General features: G+C 61.1%; 1 protein-coding gene across 13 annotated transcripts in view; it reads left to right on the forward strand.

Annotated features, from left to right (window-relative positions):
• CAMK2B (calcium/calmodulin dependent protein kinase II beta) overlaps positions 1-24,537 on the forward strand; it is a 94,799-nt gene that overhangs the window by 43,516 nt on the left and 26,746 nt on the right. For 12 of the 13 annotated variants that reach the window (XM_067745788.1, XM_067745783.1, XM_067745784.1 and 9 more), the window contains exons 3-5: positions 8,251-8,310; positions 15,396-15,450; positions 19,162-19,227. In XM_067745788.1, the coding sequence (XP_067601889.1) occupies positions 8,251-8,310; positions 15,396-15,450; positions 19,162-19,227 (181 nt within the window). Of the gene's footprint in view, positions 1-8,250; positions 8,311-15,395; positions 15,451-16,592; positions 16,945-19,161; positions 19,228-24,537 lie in introns of those variants that run through there. The other variant, XM_067745791.1, reaches the window with a different exon arrangement.

The following is a 24,537-nucleotide window of genomic DNA, read 5'->3' on the forward strand; positions in this document are numbered from 1 at the left end:
TCTGTCTGCCCTGGTCCACCCACCCCCAGGCCTGCTCATCCCCTTCCTGGGACCCTGAGGGCAGGACTGTAGGTGGTAGGGTGAGGTGCGCAGGCTGGAGGGTGCCGTGGGCGCTGCTGTGGACCCCGCTGGCTGCTGTGAATGTCCAGGATGTCCTAGCAGAGTCTGACTCAGCAGCTTGGAACCACAAGAGCTTCCGGCCCGTGTTCCCGCGCTCTGTTCCCCTGGACCCTGACAGCTTTGGGACACGTTGAGTGAAGGAGTTGATGCTGGGCAGTGATTACTGTGAGCCCGCATGAAGTGGGATGTGGATATCCGTGAGCCTCTGAAGAGTCTAGAAAGCTCTCTGTGCCATCCGATGGCGTAGGTGGTGGAGACGGGTGGGAAGGAGAGGAGGGAACCCCGGATGACGCATCCCGGGGCCCAGTGACGCGGGTCAACTGGGGACAGTGGGTCCTTGCCCTTGTCCAATGCAGCCGCGGACCCCCACCTCCCTTTGGAAGAATAGAAGCCCCTGGAGAGGAGACAACTGCTGGGGTCCTGAGTGTCGTGTTGGACGGAGGCTGGAGGAGGGAAGCGAGAACAGCAGCGAGGATGACAGGCCAGGTGCCCAGCTCTGTGGGCAGGCAGCGGGGACGGGCCGGCAGCTGGGGTTTCCTCTCTTCCGTGGCCTCTCCCTGGGAACACCCACCAACCCTTTTCACACGTGGGAAACAGACTCAGAGAACAAGACTTGGTCCCGTTCAGGGCCCTGTGTCCAGTGTCCCAGTGGCCATCCGAGCCCGGCCCATAGGCGAGCCTGCCACACCCCAGCTTGACGACGTTGGTTTGGGTTCACTGCTGAGTTAGCCTGGAAGGAACAGGAGCCTGGGCAGCCCCCGACCCTGTGGAGCCAACAGCTGGACAGCCAGGATGGGACGTGGGAGCTGCCCCTAGCCCTGCAGGCTACGGCTGTCCTCGGACCTCCTGAGGTGGGCAGCGTGGGCATCTGACCTCCCCCCCCCGGGGAGGGGAGGCACTGTCTCTGGCTGGCGCAGGACGCCTGGCCTTTGGTCACACCCACCCGGGTGAGGACAGGCGAGGCAGCCAAGGGCAGGGGCTGCTGCCTGGACTCCCCGCAGCTGCCGTCCTCCAGACACACCCGCACCCCCATGCTGCGTGTTCAGGAAGGTGATTCTGTAGACATGTCACCCTCTGGGGCCTGGCCACACGCACACTCCCACGCCCCGCAGCCTGTCCACCCCTTCGCCGTGGGCATCCTTCTCCCCTGGGGCCTTGGCCACAAGGGGTGGGCGTCTGTGCTTCAGTGCAGAAATGGATGGTGACCCCGGGGCGGGGGCCTGACCCCAACCTGAAGCTCAGATCCCTGCTGACTGGTGTCCAGGAGCTGCTGAGTTTGGCGGAGTGTCCTGGGCAGCAGCCACGGTGGCCCACGATCTCCAGCCGGTTCCCTGACGTGTCCCAGCCTCCCATGTCCCAGGCCAGGACCCCAGCAGAGCCCTCTGCCATCCCCTCATCCCCAGCTCTCCCTGGCCAGGTCATCCTCCAGCCAGGGTGGGCGGGGGGGGGGGGAAATGCAGAAGCCCGCAGAGACCCTTGTGCAGGTGGGGTCTCCCCAGTGAACACAGCCCGCCCGGCCCCAGGGCCTAGGGGGGTCCAGTAGGCATCGGGGAGGAGAGAGCGTTCCTGAACCCCTCCACGTGCCAGGCGGTGTGGGCTTTCCACGCGGGGTTTCATGTTCGGTCCAGCCTGACCTGTCCTTACTCCTGACTTCCCGGGACGTGGCCGCACTTGTCCTAGGCCGAGCCCCGGGGAGAGGGTGGCAGCCCCTCCTCACGGCTGGGCCTCCTGTCTTCCCCCCGCCGCCCCGTCCTTCCTCTGCCCGTGCCCGGCGCCTCGCGGGTGTCCTTCTGCTGGTGACGGCACTGCTGCCGCTCGTGGCAGCTGGCGAGGGGCCAGGCGCCCACCCACGTCCCTCCGTTGCCCTTCTCCTGACTCCTCTCACCCCCCAACCGCCCCGCTCTGCTGTGAGTCACCCACAGCCAGGGAGCAGGTGGTGGCTGGGAAGGCGGCCGTCACTGGGAGGCTGTGAGGGAGGCCACCAGCCTCAGGTCCAGTCCTGGCCTTGGGGACTCTGAGCTCCTCTGGGTGCCTGTTTCTCGACCGTGCGCCCCACCCTGCAGGGTGCAGCAGGGCCCACGGACATCCTCTCCCACCTCCAAGGGCGGCATCTCCCGCCCTGCCCTCAGCTGCTACCTCTTCATTCTTGACTCAGCTCCGGCTGCCCCCACCTGGGGGTCCCTGCCTGGGAGGACTCGCCCTGTTGATGAGTTAGTTCGTGGCGGGGAAGAGCCGGTTTGAGTCTCTCTGCCATTCCACGGGGAGTTATTGAAGTCAAAGTTAACGCTTACAGTGAGTGGACAGCGCCCCCCTGTGGTCACCTGTGGCAGCGCCTGTCTCTTCCTGCCCCTTGGGGTCCCCTGACCCATCCCCTTCACAGTGATGGGTGCCAGCCACGGCACAGTGACAACCCCAAGCGGGCCCCTCCCCGCCTCCTGGGGGCTCCTGGGGTCTGGGAGCTGCCATCCTGTGTGGGGTGTGCACCCAGTGTGAGGCGTGCAGGGCTGCACGGGGCCACCTCCTTTCCCGGGTCACCCGGCGCCACACCTCGGGGGCCCCCAGAGTGCAGGGTGGGCCTGCACAGAGATCAAGGCAGAATCACCCAGAAGCTTCCAGGTCCCGCGTTGCTGGGGCACGGGCCACAGAGCTGAGGGTCTGGGGCCTCAGGGGCTGTGACAGGAGCTCAGGCGGGTGACAGCTGGTGATGGCAGGTCCAGTGTCGCTGGTGTCTTTGAGTAAAGTGCTTTTTGTTTTGTTTGATAAGCGCTTTTATAGAGTATAAGTGAATGTTGTGTTTTATCGATGGGGTGTTTCTCTGCTAGGAGAAATAAATAGCTTGTTTCTGCCTCTGCCAGCCCCCTCGCGGGAGCAGGTGTAAGTGTCGCGTGCACGTCAGGTTGCCCCAGACGCAAGACGGTCGCTTTTTGGCTACAGGCCCGCAGGCACTTAGGCTGGTCTCCATGTGGGGTGTGGATCTGTCAGGCACCCGAGCATTTAAGAGATGGCTGAACTCAGGGGTTCCCTAGAGCTTCACATCAGAGGGAGTGTGAGAACCGAGTCTGTGCCCGCATGAATGGCACGCTCCTCCAAAGCCCCACTCCGGCGCCCCCTTGAGTCTCCTTCAGGCAGCACCATCCCCCGCACCCCTGACTCTGCTGTCCTCAGGGATCACGACACTGCTGCACCTGCTCCTTGGGACCCAGGACCAGTGTCCCATGGGTCCCCGGGACACGGTCAGTGCTGGCCTTGGGTCTGTGGCGGGGAGGAGGGCGGAGAGGTCTCGCCTTGACAGGGTGGGGTTCTGGAGGCTGGCGGGGAGCTTAGCTTGTGCCCTCATTCCCTGGCTCCCCATTTTTCCGTGTCCTATTTCAGAGGTCGCCCTCAGACCCCAGAGGCAGGGCACGTGAGGGGTGATGCAGGGACCGACCCTGGAAAGGGGGCCCAACGCCCTCTGGGGACAGGATGCACGGGGGTGTCAGTGGGGTGGGTTCTCGGGGCTCACTCGTCCTTGCGTTCAAATCTGCACAGGTGTGGCTCACGTTCCGAGACACGTCCCAATGTTCCGTAACAAAACGCCAGCCGACGTGGTAGCAGGGCCACAAGCAACAGGTGCCTGGGCCTCAGGGCAGCTCCGGGCACCCGGACCCTCAGGGCGCCAGGCCACAGCCCTGGGAGGGCCCTTTCGAGCCTCTCGGCTGGGCTCGAGGCACCGTGGCCTCCACAGCCCTGGCAGGTGCCTGGTTGGCCCCTCCTGGGGTCACCCGCTGCCTGCCCATCACTGCGGTGGGCAGGGCAGGGTCTGGCTGCGCAGGAGGACTCTTGGGACCTCCCTCAGGAGGGGGTACTGGGCTGGGGTGCCCGGGGTGCTGATGGGTCCTGGGTGGGATGGGCAGCCTTTTGACTGCCTTCTCTCCACGGGCCTGCTTGGGGGTCACTGCCGTGGTCTTCTGAGTCCAGGCAGGTCCCTGGGGCCAGGGCCCCGGAAGGGAGGGAGGCTGGCAGGGATGAGTAGGTGCGGCAGTTCTGAGAGGTCACAGGGCTTGCTCGGGGTTGCTGGCCGGTCCCACATCCTGCTGTCCGCCGGGGGACGCGGTGGGGTGGAGGTGTCCTCCCAGGTTCCCACTGGTGGTTTAGAGCCAGGACACACTTCCTGCCAACCAGACTGGGTTAAATTAAACCCACCATGTCTATGGTGGGTTTTACGATGTTCATTTGGACATTCAGAAATGATGCCTCAACTTTGTAGAAAGAAAATCATAGGATGCAGGCAGAGTTAGGATGCTGGATTCTTCCTCACATGGCCACGTGTTGGGCCCGCGATGGGCCTCCTGGGCCGGAGAGGGACAGCCTCCTCCTCCAGCCCCTTCTTGTGGCTTCTGGTTCCCATCTGAGGTCATGGAATATCAGCTTAGATTTTTAATTCCAGGGCAAATGTTACCATAGTGGGTTTTATGACACACCCTCATCATATTTAACTAGTGGCTTTGTGCTCCCTGGAGACAGGATCAAACTTCTAAAAAAAAAAACCAATATTTTTCCCTATGATAAAAGTAACACAAGATTGTTGTCCAAGTTGGGGAAAAAATATAAAGAATAAAAATTACCCGTAATTCTGCCACCCAGAGTGAAGCAATTACTATCTTGACATGATGTACACACTTGGACTCTTACCAGCTCGGACCACGTGCTGTGATGCAGTTTCAGAGCTGCTCTCTGGCTGAGTGCTGCTGGGCCCAATATGGAAAGGGGACAGCCGGGAGTGTCAGTGACCTGCGTGGCCATGGGGTGGACACCAGCACCTGGGCTGGGCAGCCTGGTGTCTCTTCTTTTTTTTTTTCTTTTTAACATCTTTATTGGAGTAGAATTGCTTTACAATGGTGTGTTAGTTTCTGCTTTATAACAAAGCGAATCAGCTATACGTATACATATATCCCCATATCCCCTCCCTATCCCACCCCTCTAGGTGGTCACAGAGCACAGAGCTGATCTCCCTGTGCTATGCGGCTGCTTCCCACTAGCTATCTATCTCACATTTGGTAGTGTGTATATGTCCATGCCACTCTCTCACTTTGTCCCAGCTTCTCCTTCCCCCTCCCCGTGTCCTCAAGTCCATTCTCTACATCTGCATCTTTATTCCTGTCCTGCCCCTAGGTTCATCAGAAACTTTTTTTTTTTTAGTATGTGTTATACTAAAATATATATATGTATTAGCTTACGGTATTTATTTTTCTCTTTCTGACTTACTTCACTCTGTATGACAGACTCTAGGTCCATCCACCTCACTACAAATAACTCAATTTCGTTTCTTTTTATGGCTGAGTAATGGTGTCTCTTCTCGACCCCAAACAAATAATTTATCCCCCCGAACATGCCTCGGAGTAGGTCCAGATTTTTTGGATGAGGCTCTCTGTCCTTGGTGACAAGATTCAGTAAAAACATATAGTTGTTTGTTATCTGCTTTCCAAAGGTGGAGTCCCACATGGATTTTTCTCCCGGTTTTTATCTATGACTGCAGCCAGGCAGTTTTCCAGAGAAAACTACCCCTGCTCCCACTGCCTCATAGCCTCCTGTCTCTCTCTGACCTCAGCCTTCCTCTGGCCCCATCTGCATGAGGGTAAGCTGCTCAGGTGCCGTCCACATCAGGAGGAATCTGCTGTGACATTATGGGGACAGGAACAAAATTGGAACGTAGACTGTGGGTTAGATTGAGTATCGTATCTGCACTGGATTTAGTGAGTGGGGTAACTGCCCTGAGATTATGTAAGAGAACGTCCTTGTTCTTATGAAACACACCGAGTGTTACCTGGTAGAAGGACACCGAATGCGGGGCTTACTTTCACATGCTTCAGAGGAGGTAAGTGTATGTATAGGAAGGACAGAGATACAGAAGTGCGGTCCAATAGTACTTTGTACTATTCTTGCAACTTTAAGTTTGAAAAATGTTCAGAATGATAAATGTAAAAAGAAACACTGTGAAAGAACAAAACAACCCACAAACCCACAACCGTGCGCATCCAGCCCTTGTAATTCCACCCTGCGGGCGAGCAGTAGTCCTGGATGTTGCGAGAACCATTCCCCTGCTCTTCTCTAGAGTGGGCCTCACATCTGTGGAAAGCCATCCGCCCCCCACCTGGTTATGCTGACTGTTGCCTGTTTTGGAGCTTCATACAGACGGAAAAGTGAAAGCCACCCCGCTTGTGTTCTTTTGCGGCCACTTTCCACTTATCCCTCCTAATGGTGACTCTTGGGCTGCATCTCGCCTGCTGATGCTGTAACTGCCCCGCCCACCCTCCCCCCCTCCCCCCGCCCCCCACAGGATGGGCCACAAGAGTGCTTGCTGCGTTGGATGTGGAGGTGAAGGAGTGAGGGAGGGAGCAAGGGAGGGTGCGAGGGTCTGTCCCGAACGCCCGGCCCCTGCCCTGCGGTTCTGCCAGAGCCCTCCCAGGGCCAAGGGGCCTGGCAAGACAGATGGGAGTCAGGTGGGCAGCTCAGGGAGGTGTTAGCCTCTCCGGGAGGCTTGAGTGCTCATCCTGAGAGGAGGGAGAGCCAGCTGGATGCCCCAGGTGTCCCCAGAGAGATTCCTGTCTGCAGGCATGACTTTCCCGTTCAGGAGAGGCACATGTGTGTTTCCAGGTATGTCCGTGTTCAGGACTGTCCTGATTCTCCCAGCCTCTGTCACATGGCCCAGGGAGAGCTGACCACACACTAGCCAGCGGGCTCCCTTCCTGCAGGAGGACCTGTTGGTGGCTGGGTCCTTTCCCCCCAGGCAGAGGCAGGGATGGGCTGGCAGGTCTGAGGAGCCCTGCTGAGTGGCTTTACTGCTTCTGAGGACATTCTGTAATTAGCACATTAATTGTGTCCCGCTAGTGAGGGCTGTCAGGCGTTCCCTGGTGAATCAGGCGGTCCTGTGGTCTTGTCTGGTGTATTAATGTCCTCCCCAGGCCCCTGCAGTGAAGGGCTCAGTGCAAGCAGCGGCGGGGTGGGGGGGTCCCAGGCCCCGAGCACCCCCTCCCCAGTCACTTTCCGCCCTGGAGCAGCTGCCATCCTGAATCCCCACCTTTCTTCACTGTCCGGCCGCCCGTGTGCCCGGTGCCGTGCGTGTCGGCCTCTTTGTGAACGACGCGCGGTTTGGGTCCTCCTCCGTGAGCGGCTTTTTCCACTTGGCCTCACGTTGGGAGGTTGGGGTGATGTGCACACGTTGATGGGTATATTCTGTTGTGTGATTTATTTCTGCCTTCTCCTCTCAATGGAAATGTGTTTTTTTTTAGTTTTTTACTGTGACAATCTCCATCAGCTTTTAAAATCCTCCTGGCACCTCTGTTTGAAAGATAAAATTTCTGGCTGATAAGTTGCTTGGTCCTTGGAGGGGGTGGCCTCTGGAACTGAGGTCCTGTGCCTCTTGGGGATGGGTGCAGGGACACAGGGCTGGAGGGGGGAAGGGACCAGCAACAGTCTTACCCGGGGTGACTTCTCTCTGAGGCTTTGACTCTCCTTCCTGCTGACGTTGCAATGAACACCAGGGCCCGTCAAAATTCAGGCCTGTGTTTTGTAGGTTTGTGCATAGGGGTGGGGGTCAGGTCGAGCATCCTTTGCCCAGATGTCCAGCCAGAGGCCGGCCCAGGCCCATGCTGACCCGCAGCGCTGGTTGGACGCCCCCAGCGGGCCGACAGCCCTGCTCTGCCAGCCCCTCAGCCGCTTCTGAAGAGCAAATTAGGCCTCAGCAGAAAGCTCTGCAGAGTCTGGAATTAGGACAAATTAGTGAAGGATTGAATTGGTGCTGTCCGTTCTGTTGCTGAGAGATGGCATTTTCTCTTCCTGAATCACCTGGGGAAACTTTTGGCCCCGAGTGAGCACCGCTCCCATCTCCCATGGGCCTCTCACCCCAGGCACTGGGCAGCCTCTTCCAGCTCAACACTGCCAGCCAGGGATCGGGATGGGGGTGGGGGGCACAACGTGACGTGTCCCCTGGGCAGGCAGCGGTCACCCGGGTGGGCACTGAGGGAGGTGGTGGCCAGGTCCTCCTGGCCCTGAGTCTCGTGGTTGGCAGTCTGTCCAGCATGCAGTCGAGGGGCACAGGGTGTCACTGGCTGCACGGCCACAAGGTGATACCGTGTCCCTTTTTGTCCCCAGATCACCAGAAGCTGGAGAGAGAGGCTCGAATCTGCCGTCTTCTGAAGCATTCCAACATCGGTGAGTAGCCCTCGGGGTAGGGGTCCCAGCTCTCCCATACAGCCAGCAGGGGGAGCCCAAAGGCGTCCGTCCCTTTCCTTCTCCATTGAAGTATCCCACCCTCAGGCCCCTGGAAACACCTCCTCCTCCTGACCCGGAGGGATTCCTGCAGGGACTTTGGGGCAACCCTCTGGGGGAGGTCAAGGCTGGACTCCTCCTGGACGGGTCCCTGCCCACTACTCTGTAAGTCTGATCCATGATTCTGGTGAAAACACACAGGGGCCTCACGTTCCATGGCTTCAGAAAAGCCACAAGACGGCCTGATTACAGAGAAAAAAGTTCGGAAACCGAAGACCACACCAGGCACAGCCCCAGCCTGAGGTCTGAGGCCTGAGGCCTGAGGCCTGAGGTCTGAGGTCTGATTCTGGAGAACCTCTGCCGTCCCCCCAGCCCGGGGCCCCTGGAACTGCCATCTGGGGCGGGGATCAGCTGCCCCTTGGGGGCACGTGGAGCCCCAGGAGCCCAGGTCTTGGCCTCAGGGAGTGTGGGTGCCCTGCCCACGGTAGGCCCCTTCCTTCTGAAACCCCAGACTGAGTAGGGACTCAGTCCAGACACAAGCGTAGGAGCTGCTGGGACCCCAGACCCCGGAAGCTGGTGCAGATCTCCCGGGGCCTGTCAGCCTCCGCCTGCCCGCCTCAGCCGTGAGTGGCCCCTGTCCGCGCAGCACAGCTGCCTGTCCTTCTGCACCTCTGGTCCCTTTAGGGACTCCTGAGGAACCCAGGACCCAGCCCTTGACCACACCGGGAAGCAGCCGGGTGGCACGGGGTGGGGTGGGGGCCACGTTCTCAGAGGCACCCAGGGAGCTCATCAGGGAGGATTCCTGGGCACTCTTGCCCGTGCGCTGACTCAGTTGTGCCAGGATGGCGCCCAGGACTCTGTCTAAAAGGGATGCCAGGCTGTGCTCAGCAGTCACGTCCGTGCCACTCCCAGGGCAGGGCCTCGGCCGCGGGGCCAGGAGGGCCGCAGGGGGGCTTGGGGTCCTCGGAGCTGGTTGTGGGAGCTGCTGCCTCCCTGGCTGTGGCCCCTCCAGGCCGCTGGCTCTTCTGCAGCTGGCCCAGCCCGGGCGCAAGGCAGATCTCCCGTTTCTGGGGGGGGCCCCTTGGTGTCGGCCCCAGGGCTGCTGCCACTCCTCGTGCCTGGGCCCACGGACTCTCAAGGCTGAGACTGTTGGAATCACGGTGTGCAGATTCCTGACCTGCCCCCGGGAAAGCCTGGCTCGGAGGCCTAGAGCGGGCCCAGGAATCGGAATCTGAGCCAGCCTGATGGGTGATTCTGAGGTGGGAGTCCACAGGGACCCCAGCCCCCTCTTCACTGGGCTGGGGCGCGTTTGGCAAAAGGGCTGTTGCCCCTCTGCCCGTCCAGGTCCAGGCGCCCGAGGACCCTCTCTCTTGGTGCTCCTGGCTGGTGCCACCGCACCGCCAGCTCTACCCACACCCCTTCCCATGCCAGCTCCCTCCCCTGTGTCCGCTGAGCGCCCATCAAGTGTGGGTCCCCCATTCTGAGTGATTTTCAGGAATCCTCTTACTAGGGAGAAGACCCAGGTGTTCTTGGGTTGGTGTTCGGGGCCAATTCTTCAACAAGAAGCCCCCCTGCCCTGCCTGCATACCCCGTGTGGTTCTGGGTGCGTTCCGAGTGGTCCCTGGAGTCCGCCTAGGGGGTTTATTCTAGAACACAGGGGAGGCAGAGCTGAGACTGTGGGGTTCAGCTGAACATTCTCTGTAGACTCAGGAGGGGCTCTCTGAGGAGTGAGTAGTGGGGGAGACTTTTGGGGGAGGTGAGGGGAGCCCCTTGCTCCGTGGCCTGTGTCTACCCAGCCCCATCTCTGAACAGAAGTGTTCCCAGCCCCTCACCCCCGGGAGAGGAGGCAGGACCACGTTCAGATAGAGGCGGGGTAGGGGCTCTGGGAGGGACTCCCCTTCCTGTCCTGGCTCACTCAGGAAGCAGTTGTGCTCAGGGCGTGGGCAGGGGAGGAGCCTCAGTTTGCCCGTCTGGAAAGTGGAGATGCTGCTACCTTCCTCACAGGGACCCCCCCTGCAAGGACCCTCGAGGGTTCCCCTGGCGAGCCGGGCGTGAGCTGTGAAAGCCCTCCTTTCCGAGGCAGTGTGCTGAGGTTCAGAGCTCAGAGATCTGGATTCGGACCCCACCTTTCCCTCAAAAGCCACAGCAGCCACTGAACTGCTTTGAGGCACAGTCTCCTTGTTTGTGGACTAGACGTGTTTCACAGGTGTGTCAGCCATCCAGGCTTGGCAACTAAGTACCCCCAAACGCAACCAACAAGCGTTGATTCTCTCTGTTTCTGTGGATTCAAGAGCAGTTCAGCTGGGTGATTGGGCCAGCCACCTAATTTGTGGGATCGGTGCAAAATGAAAATGTGGGGACTTTTTTCAAAAATTATTATGAATTTCAAGACAGCAACAGCAGGGCAGGGCCCTCTTGAGCCTGGGGCCTGGGGCAGCTACACAGGTGGCTTGGCCATGAGCTGGCCCTGCCCAGGGCTCCAGAGACAGACAGAGACAGACAGAAAGAAAAAGAGAGACAGAGAGAGGCCAAGACAGAGATTGAGACAGACAGACAGAGACAGACAGACAGAGATGGAGAGGGAAGGAGAACAAGGAACACAGTGCCTTTTCTTCCCCAAATTGTGGTAAAACATACGTAACAATATTTATCAGTTTAACTATTTTTAAGTGTACAGTTCAGTGGCATTAAGTACATTCACAATGTTATGTAACCATCGCCCTCATCTGTACTCAAAACTTTTTCATCACCCCCAGGGGAAACTCTGCATTCATTAAACACTACCCCACCCCCACTGCCCCCAGCACCTGGCACCCACCATTCTACTTTCTGTCTCTATGAATTTGACACCCTGGGAACCTCATCGATATGGGGACCATACAGCATTTGTCTTTTGGGAACGGGCTTATTTCACTGAGCCTAACGTCCTCAAGGGTCATCCGTGTTGTAGCAGGTGTCAGAATTTCCTTCCTTTTTAAGGCTGAATAATATTCCACTGTGTGTATATTCCACATCGTGTTTATCTCTTCATCCATCAATGGAACTTGGCCTGTTAGCTTTCGTGACTAATGCCGCCGTGAACATGGGTGTCCAAGTCTCTGCTTTCAGTCCTTTGCGGGTATACCTCGCAGTGGATTCTTGGAGCATATGGTGGTTCTGTGTTTAATTTTGAAGTTATGATCCAGTCTGGGAGGGGTCAGGCTGTCACCCTGCCTTATTCTGTTTGTTTGGTGGAGGAGCCAAGCTCCCCTCTTAAAGGAGGCCCAGCAGAGGGTGTGAGTGCTTCTCCCCATCAGCACGACGGCAGTGGGGGCTGCTGGTTGGGCTGTAGCATTAGGAGCTGGTACCCGGAGTCAGGCCCCCGGGTAGAAGCTCCCCTCCCAGGGGCTTTAGTTTCTGTTCAGAGACCAGGGGACACCTGGGCAGAGGAGACAGGTGTGGGCCGGCCTTGGCAGTGTGGGCCCGTCCCGGGAAGCAGGCCCGGGCGTCTGGGGACGGGCATGACCCGCAAGGGCCCTGCTGTGGGCCATGCCCTCCACAGACACGTCTGCGCTGTACTCGACTGTCCATGAGGTTGGCTCCCTCCACCCGGGGCCTCAGGAATCCCCTCGTCAGCGCATGTTTACGGACACCTACCCCGTGCCAACGGGAGACTCGGCCGAGGGCAAGGCTACCTCCACCCTCACCTCACTGGTGGGCTGTAGCCACCTCAAGAGGTTGCTGCTCAGCACGTGAGGGTGTCCCAGACTTCCCACGCTGCCCCCAGGGACTGTGGGTGACAGAGATTAAGCAGTGCCCGTGGCAGGCAGAATCTTCCACAGCCTTGTTAGAATGGGTCCCATCGGGCAGTGAGCAGAGCCCGTCAGCCTTGACTCAGAAGGCAGCCCCCAGCCTACCTCCAGCCTCCCTTCAGCCTCCCTCAGCCTCCCTCAGCCTCCTTCCAGCCTCCCCTCAGCCTCCCTCAGCCTCTCTCCAGCCTTCCCTCAGCCTCCTTCCAGTCTCCCCTCAGCCTCCTTCCAGCCTCCCTCAGCCTCTCTCCAGCCTCCCCTCAGCCTCCCTCAGCCTCCTTCCAGCCTCCCTCAGCCTCTCTCCAGCCTCCGCTCAGCCTCCCTCAGCCTCCCCTCAGCCTCCCTCAGCCTACTTCCAGCCTCCCCTCAGCCTCCCTCAGCCTCCTTCCAGCCTCCCCTCAGCCTCCCTCAGCCTCCTTCCAGCCTCCCTCAGCCTCTCTCCAGCCTCCCCTCAGCCTCCCTCAGCCTCCCCTCAGCCTCCCTCAGCCTCCTTCCAGCCTCCCCTCAGCCTCCCTTTAGCCTCTCTCTGGCTTCCCCCCAGCTTCCCCTTAGCCCCCCGTCAGCCTCCTCTCTGCACGCTGACCCTTTCTCTCCTGGGCCCGGCTCATTGGTGGCAAATTCCCACCTCCTGGTTTCTGGGGCTGGAACTGCCTTCCCTTGCAGGATGGTCCAGCCAGGAGCTGGGCGGGTGGGCACCACGGGGGACAATGGCCCTGCAAGGACTTCCTGCTGAGATGAGGAGGCCAGTGCAGGAGGGGAAGGTGAAAGGTTTCCAGTCTCCAAACGCTCAGGGCCCATGCTGTCACTCCTCAGCTCTTCCTTCCCAAAGCCCATCATATGATAGGTCGCAGGGCCCTGCCCTCCCTCACAGCACAAGGGACCAGGGAGGGGTTCAGGGACAGCTTTGGAAGCAGAAGGACCCCCCACCGAGAGGCCCCTGGCCTGGGACTCGGGGTCCTGTCCCTGGAGGAGCTGCGGCCCCAGCAGCAGGAGGCGCATCCTTGGGCTCCCCCGACCCCCTCGTCCCCGTGACCCAGTGCTCCCAGGCCAGACTCTTTCAGGTATTACTGGGACTTTATCTGCCGCCTCTGTATGCCACCCGCAGTGTTATTTACTTACTGTTATTTAAGTAAAATAGATTCTATGACAATTCCTTTCCTGACTTAGTACTGCCTGTGAAATCACGGGTCTGATGTGCTAGGTAGGTTTTCTTCTAAACCATTAAAGTAACGCATAACTATTTTTTAAATGTTAAAACTGTTTAACTAAAAAAAGTGTCTATGCCCACGTGGCCTTGACTCCCATGCAGAACCCCCAGTGTCTCCCAGGGCGAGGCCCAGGGCCCTGCCAGCAGGACCTGGGAACCTGAGCCCCTCTCACCCGCTCGGGGGGCGGGGCCTGCGGGCAGGGTGGCCTCCACCAGGAGGAAGGCCCAGCAGCACCCCAGACTTATGGACCCCTGAGGCTCCCCTGGGGAAGGGGGATTCCCCTGCATGGGAGGAGAGAAAGGCCCCACGGTGGGGGGGGGGGTTCCTCTGGGTCGCTGTCTGCAGGGCTGGCGGGGTGGTGGAGGGTGGACCTCTCCCCTCCATGCCACCCCTCCACCCCAGGCCTTTCTTTGCTTGGAGTTCCAGGGGAGGCTGCTCGGAGGGGCCGATGTGCTGGGCCCCCCGCAGAAAGGAGTCAGCAGGGGGAGGGCTTTTGGTCCCTCAGGGATTTTGCAAGAGGGGCCTCAAGGAGGTCGCAGTGAGCCGGGGGTCTGCTGTGTGTTAGGGAGTTGCAGACCCGCCCGGATGGAGTCGGGGTCCGGGCGCACCTGGGTGGGGTGAGGCTGGACGCCGGGCCCTTGAGCAGAGATCACAGTGAGCGATGGGAGGGGGGGATGGTGAGAGAAGCAGATGTGTGAGCCGAGGCGCCCCTGGAGCCACCCATGCCCCTTCTCCTTGGCGACCAGATGCCCTGACTGCTTGCGTCAGGGGCCTGCCCCCCGGGCGCCAGGCCGTGGCCGAGGTCACATTGGGGTTCCTGGTGTGAGGACGCTGCTGGCGGGGCCCTTGGGAAGCCCGGAGCTGGGAGAGGGGGGATGCTGGCCGCGAAGCTGGGAGCTAGGGCAGCTTCGAGAGCGTGAGTGAGGGGCTGTGGGCCCCGGGAGAAGCTCTGCTCTTCACCCTTTTGGTGCTGGTGGCCCCATCCCTCGTGGTGGTGGGGAGTGAGGCCTAAGGAGCTGAGGGGCGGAGCGGGCCGAGGCTGGTGGAGCAGCAGCTCTGTGGGGGCTCCGAGCCCCCGTCCACACTACTGCTTTGGCCTTGTGTGAGCTGTGTGACCCTCAGCCAGTAACTTACCCTCTCTGTGCACCTGTAACTTCTCGGGATGAGCACACTGCGGGCTCCTGACACAGGAGGCAGGATCCGTCACGTGGGGGGCAGTGTCCAAATGAGCCGTTCCTAGAAATACCTGCTGTTGAGTGCCGGGCGCGTCTTCACCTCGAGGAAAAGGAGGCACCGGGCTTGTGTTCTTTGTGCTGACATCCACTTCGCTGTTCACTCATTCATTCATTCCCTCATTCATTCATTCATCAACTCCTAACCAGCACGGCTCTGGCCGGGCCCTTGTTCCAGGCTCAGGGAGTGAAGAAAACGCACTAAAGCAGAGAGCGCGTGCGTGGCCTGGCACCATCCTACCGACCATGCCGCTTCTGGAATGGGAGCTCAGGGTCTGACCTTTGGAAGTGATGCCGCACGGGGCCCTGGGCAGGTGGTCCTCCGCCCGGGGGTCCCTGCCTCCTCAGCCTGGCCCGAGAGGCTGGCAATGGCGCCCTCCGCACTCCTCTCCCATGAAGCCCCTGGACGGCTCCTTTCCAGACCTGGTGGTGTGGGCCTTCGTCCCTGCACCGCTAGCCCTATCCCTGCTGCGTCTGGGAGCAGGGGACCCGGCGGGGGCTGAGAAGGGTCAGGGTCTCCCTCCGGCAGAGGAAAGGAAAGGCAAGACCACACCCCTGAGGCCCTTGGATACTGGCCTGGGGCCGGCCGGCCTGCAGGGCCCACGCTCACCCCTCGGGCTCTGCCTGCAGCATCCCCCGGGCCCTGCCCAGCCCGGGCTGTGGGAAGCCCCAGGCCTCGGCCCTCCTCCTTGGAGCGCTTGTGCTACTGGCCATGGGACTGGACGGGTCGGAGGCGGGCTGGGAGGCGTGGGTAGGCCCCGGGCTGCTTCCCACGCTCACGGCCTCTCCCATCCCCACAGTGCGTCTCCACGACAGCATCTCTGAGGAAGGCTTCCACTACCTGGTCTTCGATCTGTAAGTGCCGGAGCCTAGGGACTTGTGCTCTCATCTGCTCCCAGCATTGGGCCGGGCTGGGACCCTTGGTCTCCCCAGCCCCTGCGGGCAGTCCTCCGCCTCCCGGGTAGCCTCGCCCCCAGCCGCGTGGGCCAGCCTCCCTCGGCTCTGCTCTTAGCCTGTTGGCTTTGCGCTGGCTGGCGCACGGAGTCCCAGGGGGATGGGGCTGCCCGGCTGGTCCCCTCCCCCACACAGAAGGGCCTCCTGGAGGCTGGGGCGGAGGGGAGGGAGGGAGGGGAGGACCCCCGGAGGAACGGGCCCTCGGTCTACCTTCCCCTTCCTTCCCCTGGCTGGGGCCCACCGGCTGGCGTGAGCATTTGCGTGTGTGCATGTGTGTGCAAGAGTGCCTCTGGGTTTATGATTGCGTGGATGCATTTGTGTATGTTGATGAATGGGCACGTGTGTGTGTGATTTGTGGGGGCGTGTACGTGTGTACACATGTGCACGTGATTTGTGGAAGGGTGTGCACAAGAGTGCCTGTGTGTTATGAGTGCATGTGTGCGTGTGTGTTTATGAGTGTGCACGTGTGTTTCAGTGTGTGCACGTATGTGTGATTACATGAACACGTGTGTGGTTTGTGTGTGTGTGTGAGAACATGTGTATGAGTTGGGGTGTGGACATGCACATGTGTGTGTGCATGTCTATGGGTGCATGTGTGCACACACATGTGGCTTGTGGGTGTGCATGTGCACCCACATGTGCGTGTCTGTGTACACGCGCATGTGATTTATGGGGTGTGCGCATGCATGTGCGTACACATGTACACATGTGACTTGTGGGAGTGGATACACATGGGTATGTGTGTGCATGTGTGTGCACGCATGCATGCGTGTGTGGCGCTAAGTGAGAGCGTCTGGGGCCTCTGCTGCCTCTCACTTCCTGCTGGATTTAGAAGCGGTGATCTCATCCCCTCACTTCCCGACAGCTCCGGCTGAGTGCTGCTATATTTAGCTGTCCGTGAGTCAGCACAGCTCGGGACCCTGGGGTGGGCAGGGGCTGTAGCTTTGGGGTGGCTCTGTGTGGCCTCCACGAAGCCCAGCCTGGGGTCTGTGGCCATGGGGGCAGGGCGTGTCTCCATGGGAGAGCTTCCCATCTCTCTCAAACGACAGATGCCTCGGCCGTGGGGGCGTGGAGGCCTGAACCCCTGGCCCACGCGGGGTCCTTTGGCCAGGAGAGGCCTGCAGGGGCTGGGCCACCTCTCGGTCCCCCTGTGTCCCACAAGACACCACTTCAAGTCACCAGCCGGGTGACCAGGGCCGACCTGTGACACAGCTGCCGCTGCTGGGCGGAGGCTGTGCCCTGAAACGTCTGTCGCCTGGCCCCTGTGGAGGTGGCAAGCTTGCTGTCACCCCCGTGGGCCCCCAGACCCACCCAGTTCCACCAGCCTCTTTTCCAGGAAATACAGAGGCCCCCGGGCTGGAGGGTGGCCATGTACGGGCCCCTGGTGGCCGACAGGTGGGTGGGTATGTGTGATTCAGGAGTGGACAAGATGGGAGAGAATGGTGTGCGCGTGCGTGTGTGTGTACGTGTGTGCACACTCGTGCATGTGAGTGCGTGCACGTGTGTGAGAGGGTCTTGAATCTGCTGCTCCACACAACAGGCAGGTGTGGGGAGAGGCTCTGAGCAGGGCTGGAGAGAGGAAACTGGCTGGTGTTTTTGGAGAGGGTGACGAGGAGGGGGGACCTGGGCCTTGCACATCCTCCCCCCAAACCTCTGTGGCCCCCAGGCCTGTTGAAACTCCCACTCTGCAGCATCCAGGACAGCCCTAGGCCTCAGGCAGCTGTTTGGGGGGGCAGGGAAGGCCTGCACGGGGGGCTGCTGAGGGAGGGGTAGGACTGGAGGCGTGGAGATGCCCCCCACCCTGCGCACAGCCCTCCTGTGCCACTCTGCATCCCCTCTGCCACTCTGTAGCCCCAGAATTGGGGAGACGTTTCTGGCCTGGGTTGGCCTCACCTTCAGGAAGCCCCAGGCCCTTTGGCAGTTTGGGGGCTCTGTGGATTTGGAGATTGACAGGTTTCCCCACTCCCCATGCCTCAGAATGTCACTTGGCTTTGGGGACCAGGCCTGGGAACAGAGGAGAGGGCTCTCCCAGGGGCTGTGGCTGCAGCCCAGAACTAGCCATGCTGTCTGGCTGGAGCCTGAGGAAAGGGAGAACACTGGCCTCCAGACCAGGCCCTTCCCGGCCAGCTCGAGACGCCAGCCCCCTGCAGCCAACTGCCTGACCTACAGCTCTGGACCACAAGGCCCCAGATGCACAGACTGAAGCCTCCTGTGGATGCGAGGACCCAGAGGGCCTGTCCCCGGCCCCAGGTGGAGCCTCCTGCGGGGGCTCCCTGTGCCCCTGCTACAGCCCCGAGCAATACCTGTGGCCTTTCCACCTCCGCCCTATGCTTGGACTCAGGGTCTGCAGAGCCTGACCTGTGAGCTGTGTGTGCAGAGAGAGAGGCAGTGAGTCCCACTCCCTTGGGCTGGACGTAGAACCTCATCCTCCCGCTTCACACACACACGTGTGCACACAGACGCATGAGGCTCTGCTCCCTCGGGCGGTCACCTGCTCTGAGCCTGAACCTCCGCGGGTGGCAGAGGGGGACCCTAAAAGCTCCCCCAAGTCCCAGGCTCGTTGGGAGCCTGACAGGATCTGAGGGCCAGCATCTAGCCTCGAGTGGGAGCACGCCAACACCCAGTGCATCCTCGTTTTTGTGTTTCTCTAACACTAAGAGGGAGCCCGCCCACGCCGGGGCCACTGTCCAGCAGGGCCCATGCCCGTGGTCGCTGAGTGCTGGGCACAAAATGGAGCCAACCCAAGCCCCAACTTCGAGAACTAATGGGAACTGAGATGCAAATGGAGAGATCACAGTGCATGAGGCCAGCGCAGCTGCAGGTGGAGAGAGGGTGTGGCTGCGGAGGGAGTGTCCCTCGGTGTCCCCACAGGACACAGGAGGGAGACTCTGGACCACACAGGGGTACAAAAGCCCTAGATGGAGACTTCCGGTGGACTCAGGGCTTGCCGGGTGGAGTGAAGGGCTTGGGCGGACCCAGGGGTGGCTCCTCCCTGCTCCCCGTGCATCCATCCCTCAGCCCTACTTTTCACCTTGCTGTCCACGCCCACATTTCCCAGCCCAGGGGATCTAGTCATTCTGGCAAGCGACACATGGCAAGAGAGTGTGTGGACAGAGGTCCCACTCTCCTTCTGGAAGTGGGGCTTTGAACACGTCGTGCCCTCGCCCACCAGGGAGGCCAGCTCCAGGCACCGTCTCTTCTGCCGCTGTGCCCTGTGTGTGGGCCGCATCCCTGGCCTCGGGGGGTTTGACAAGGGAGAACCGGAATTAGTCACAGGGCCTGGGTAAGTGAAGAGGCCTGGCTCAGACTCCGGGGCTGCCTGAGCGCAAACTCTGGGAAAGTCCCTGAGATCATCGAGGCTCAGTTTTCTGAGCTTAAGAGTGCCAGTGTCATGGAGGGGCCGTGAAGGCTAAAATGTGAAGTACCGCCCTATGTGAGTAAGCGTTCGGTAAGCTGTCAGTCCCGGGTGACGCTGGAGACGGGGCGGAGGCGGTGGTGGTGAGGACGGTGGGACTGATGGCTGTGGAGGTGAAGACAGCGGTGCTGCCGGCGGTGGTGACGAGCAGGTGGCGATGGAGGTGACAGGGCGACATCTGTGTGCTTTTCCCACAGGGTCACTGGTGGGGAGCTCTTTGAGGACATCGTGGCGAGAGAGTACTACAGTGAGGCAGACGCCAGGTGGGTGCAGAGCCCTCACACCATCCTGGCCCCTCTTCTCCTGCCCGGCCTTCCCTCTCTAAGCCTGGCTCCTGCCCCTCTGGCCCACATCTGCTCTCGTGAACGTTGTCCCTGACATGGCCCAGGCCGACGGTCCACTGGGCAGAAGTGTCAGGTGGCCCGCCTGGCGGACGCCTGCCCCGTCTCCCCTGGGGTAGGTGGGAACTGGCCCACAGAGGGGCTCTCCTTGGGGTAGCTGGTGGGGGGAGAGCAGACAGAGCATGGCGGTGGGCATCCTCCTGCCCTTCCCTTGGACTTGGTCAGCCCTCATGGTGGTCGAAGGGGACCGACCTTCTCAGAGATACCATCTGCAGTGCAGCTGCTGGGAAATAGCAGGGCCCTTCCCCCCAGAAGGGCAGGCCCCCCGTGACCTGCTCTGGCCCGTGCTGTGGGCCAGATGCCACCCCGAGCCGTGACAGGTGTGTCACTCCTGACAGCGCATCTCAGCTTGGAGATGGCTGCGGGCCACCAATCCCGGCCTGCCCAGCCCGGCCCGCCCAGCTCCCAAGGACACACGCGTTTAAAAGAAAAAGAAAAGAGGCCGACAGTGGCCCTCTCTAGGCGGCGGAGTTACGGATGCTTTTAAATTTTTTAATCTTCTTCGTCTATTTTAAAATTTTTCTTTAACGAATATGTATTCCTTTTCTAATCAAGAAAATGAACGTTATTTTAACAAGTAGCTTTTTGTGACTTGCTTCTGCACCCCCAGGCAACCTTGCCCGTCGGTGACAGCCTGGGTCCCCGTGAGAATATGTGAGTGGGTCCCTGGTGTCACCCGGGCACCCACAGAGCTGGGCGGCAGGAGGCTGGGGGCCTGGCGGGCGCTGGCGTGGGGTGCTGGAGCCGGGGTGAGCTGGGGTGTCAGGGCACTGGCTGCTTTTCTGAGGCTCCTTGAGGAAGGGCTTTCATTTTGCACAGCAGCCTGGGAGCGACCCGTTCCCTCCGAGAGCAGGAAGACTCCATTTTTATTTCCTACTTAGAAAGTAGAACAGAGGCACCTCCTGCTGCTCTGGGATGCTTGGGCGAGAATGTCCCAAGTATGCGTGCCTGCCTGCTGGGTGGAGCCAGAGCCCCAGACCCGGGGTCCTGACATCTGTCAGGGCAGGACAGGAGAGGAGGTCCCCAGCGGCTGCCCCCAGGTCGGGCCCCAGGGCCCGCAGCCAGGGCAGCGCTGGGGCCGGGAGGGCTGCCTTCCAGCGGTACCGGGGTGCCTCGGGGGGCGCTTGCCTTCACCGTCCTCGTCCCACCCCCGCCTGGAGCGTCCTGCCAGGGCTCCTCGGTTCTCAGCACCCACCGCTGGGCACGGCCCAGGGCCTGGCAGCCTCCTGCGCTCTGTGGTTGGTGGTCTCGCTGGAGGGGGACGTGGCCCACAGCAGAGCCCCGCTCTTGGCTGGGAGCCCCCAGTGCCCGCCTCTTCCCCATATGCCCGACGGCCACACTCCCTCCCCTGCCACGTCCCCCACGCGTGCCCCGTCCCCCCAACACCTGTGTCCTCGGAGGTCCTCCCTTGCCCACTCTCACCTGCCTCCAACCTCGTCTTCTCCGATGACCGCTTCTGCCCCCGCCCCCGCTCCCCAATTCTGCGGCTCCCTCCTGCCTGCCCGGATGGCCGGCATCCTGACCTTCCTGCCTGGGCCTCCCTTGTGGAGACTTCCCTGGCGTTTGGGGCCCCACCCACAAATGCCTAGTTTCCTCTCACAGTCTCCACCTTGCTCATAGCCAGACTACCAGGGGGGCGAGAGGGAGCGAGGGATACTCTCGGGGATCCCTTCCAGCTGGCCTCACTCGTTAAACCCGCACCTCAGGCTGCCCCTTCTCCCGGGAGTCCTGGACCCTGGAAGCGTGCTTTTGACCTTTGTGTCGGTGCTTAGCCTTCGGGCAGGACGGCCTGAGAGAGTGACGTGGATGCCCACGTGGGTGGGTCTCCCACGGGCATCGTCAGGAACTGTGGCAGATGGGGTGAAGGCTTTCTCCCGCCCTGGGAGGGTGTTCCCCCAGGACCCCCAGTGAAAGGGGCCTGGGCTCTGCTGAGGCTGGAGCCCTAGACGCCCAGCCGTGGTGGTGGGCACCTTCCCGGCCAGCGTGCAGGCCTGGCCCCCGCCAAATGCGTCAGCCACCCTTCCGGTGGCCTGCCCGGGGCCGTGCTGCTCAAAGCTGAGCGAGTGATGAATTTCCAACGTGTCACGTCTCTAGAGGAAGAGGAAGCAGGGCAGGAGTTGCTTTTCTGAACCTTTTTCTAACCGAGAAGGCTGGAGATTCCTCTGAGGAAGAAGTGGGATCTTTATTTTGGAGTTTGTGGGGAAAAGGAGGGGTCTTTTTCAAACCTGGGAAAGCAAAAAGTTCAAAATATTTAGAGCCCATTTTTAAAAACCCTGAAAAGCAATATGGCTCATGAGGGATGCTTATGGGGGCCCGTGAGAAGGCTGGCTGTCCCAGGGAGGGGGCGAGGGGGGAGGGGAGGAGGGGGGAGGGGCACATCTGAGGTGACAGCAGAGCCCAGAACCATGAGAATAACGTCCAGGACCGGCCAGCGTCTGGAATGCCGCTTGGGAACAATTCTGACCACAAAAGTGACTTTCTGAGTTCAGAATATGAAAAAAGGCCCCACGAGGAAGACGGTATGATGTAAATGACAGGCAGAAGGGAGGCAGGACCTCATGACTGGCCAGGCGGCCTCATGTCCTCCAAGGCCGTGGTCTCAGTCGGGAGACCAGGGCGAGAGCAGGGTGACGAGGGCCCCGGGAGCGGCCCCCCAGAGGTCCCTGGAGGGTGGGCTAGCTGGAATGGGCCGCTCTCCAGGCAGGTGGTGTCCACCTGCAGGCCGCAGAGGCCACTGCCACGTCGGTCCCAGAGATGCTGTGAAGAATAGGCCCGGGAGACAGGCGAGCAGCGTTGCCGCACTGGCTGTGGGGAGGGGGTGAGCAGACCTGCACCGTTTTCTCTTGGGGAACGTGGTTTGCTTGGCTAGCTCATTTGTGAGTACTGGGGGCTAAGCCAGCACATCTCTCCATCAGGGCGGCCACGAAGCGACCTGAGCAGGGCCTGCGGGCTGGGCGGACAGGGGCTGCATCAGAGCTATAGGGCTGGATTTCAGCCAACGGGCTGAGGTCTGTGATGCTCGGGGAGACATGCTGGCTCAGCAGGAGCAGTCACCCTATCTCTGGCGCTGGTTTGGGGCCCTGCACCCCCAAGAGGAGACGCGGGGGAGGGCAGAGGGCACAGCCCACCCCCATCTGAGCCGACATATCAATCGGTGCTGCGGCTGATGGATCCCTGGGTCCGAGAGACGTTTGGGGAACACGTTCCTACAAGGCTGGGCCTGAGGACACAATCGAGAGGAAAGAACCGACATGTCCCTGTGGTCATGGAGGCCACAGTCCGGAGCAGAGACGGACGCTGCCCAGACGCCCACACAGAGCGCAGGGCCGCCGCGTGACTGCAGTGTGGACGACGGGGGTGCCTCACGCTTGCTCGACACGGAGGAGAGTGCAGAGAGCGTCCTGGGGTTGAGAGCGGGGCAAGCTCACAGGGTGGAGGAAGAAGAGGGGCTCGACCCAAAGCTGAAGACTCGCAGGGCTCTCGGCAGGCCTGAGCTTGGGGCCGGACCGTTCCAGGGCTTTCGGGGAGTGGCCAGGGGCCCAGGAGATGCCGGCCCGTGGGCTGTGAGGGCTGCTGATGCGCTGGAGGGAGGGGCGGGGTACCACGGGGATGGCAGGGCACACGGCACACGGCTGGGACGGGTGTTCCCCGGGGCAGAACCACGGTCCGGCTGCAGCGGCACAGGCGGGGGCTGGTCTGCCCCAGGGTCCCCGAGGCCCTGTATGGGGTCGGGTGCTGCAGCGTGTGGGTGATCCAGGGACTCGAGGCTGAGCTCTGGGAGGATGCATTGGTGCCCCCAGCATGCCTCCCCAGGGCTCTGGGTTTGCCAGGGAGCCGCAGATTCCCGGGGACTGGGAAAGCCAGAGTCCCCTGCCCTGGGCCCTGGCTCAGTGGCCTCAGCTACAAGTGCTGGGCCTTTATCTGGCCTCTGTCTCCACCCAGCAGCCTGTCCTGACCTCAAAAGAGCTTCCCCGACCTCATGGCTGAGCTCTGCCCATGAGGAGGGAAGCCCCTGAGTGGGTCAGCCTGGGCGACAGGAGGGGTGCTGAGCCCGTGTCTGCAGTCACGGGAGGGCTGGTGGTGGCTGGGTGTGGAGCTGGGGCTGCAAGGATGGGCGTGAGGACCACAAAGGATTGTTCCTGGCAGATGAGGACGTTGTGGGAGGGGCAGGAGTGGGGAGGGAGGCACTGGGAGCAGGTCGGGCAGGAGAGCTCAGGGCGTGGGGCGGGGATGGGCTTTCCAGCCCCTAGAGGCACCTAAGGGCAGGGGGTGCTGGGGGACTGTTGCCCACAGGTTTGGGCCCGGCTCCTCTTGACCCCTGCAAACCTCAGGAATCCATCATCAGGATTCTGAGGTCTAGGTTTCCGCAGGGGGGAACTCAGGTTTACTTTTCTATGCAGCAGGTGGGCTCCAGATGTGGCCATAGGTATTTGAGGAAGAGGCCTGGTCCCCTGTCCCTTCTCTGAGTTTGCTGTTAGGAAAACGAAGCCCACCCCTCCAGCTGACCTTCAGTCACCCCACAGGGTCCAGCCATGGCAGGAAGGGTCCTGAGGGAGTCTGCCTGTGCATCCCTCGTCCCCACCCAGAGGGGCTGTGGCTGAGACCCCAGGGGGTGAGCTCCAGGGAGCCTGTGGCCCTCCTGTCCCCCGTGGCTGGTAACGCTGCAGGGCTGCTATGGGAGCCCAGGGTCTGTGCCTGGCTTTGGGGACAGCTGGAAACTTTCCAGTCCCCTGGGGCCACCTGGGGGAGGCAGGCTCAGGCCACAGGGGCTGGGGGCATCTAGGTCTGATGTTCAGGGCACGTTGCTGAAGCACCGGTGTTGGAGGCGCCTGAGGAGAGCTGGGTCTCTCCCTCCAGCCAGTAATACCCTGGAGGGCTCGGGACTTCTCCCGGCTCTGGAAGGAAGCCCCTGGCTTGGGGCCCTGGGCCGTGCCAGGCTGCCTCTTCGCCAGGAGCGCATCCGGGACCCCAGGGCTGCTAAGAGCTGAGCTGTCTAGCACGGCAGCCAGCAGCCAGTGTGGATGTTCAAGTTTATTCAAATGAAATGACTCCTGCCCCAGCACATGAGTGACTGGAGGCTGCAGCATTAGCGCTACCCCAGAACAGAGGGGGGCCCTAGTGGCCAGGGCGTCACCCCACACTGCGGCACCCCACTCTCGCCCTCTCACCTCT

This window comes from Pseudorca crassidens, chromosome 8 (genome assembly GCF_039906515.1).
Source record: "Pseudorca crassidens isolate mPseCra1 chromosome 8, mPseCra1.hap1, whole genome shotgun sequence".
Taxonomy (NCBI): Eukaryota; Metazoa; Chordata; class Mammalia; order Artiodactyla; family Delphinidae; genus Pseudorca; species Pseudorca crassidens.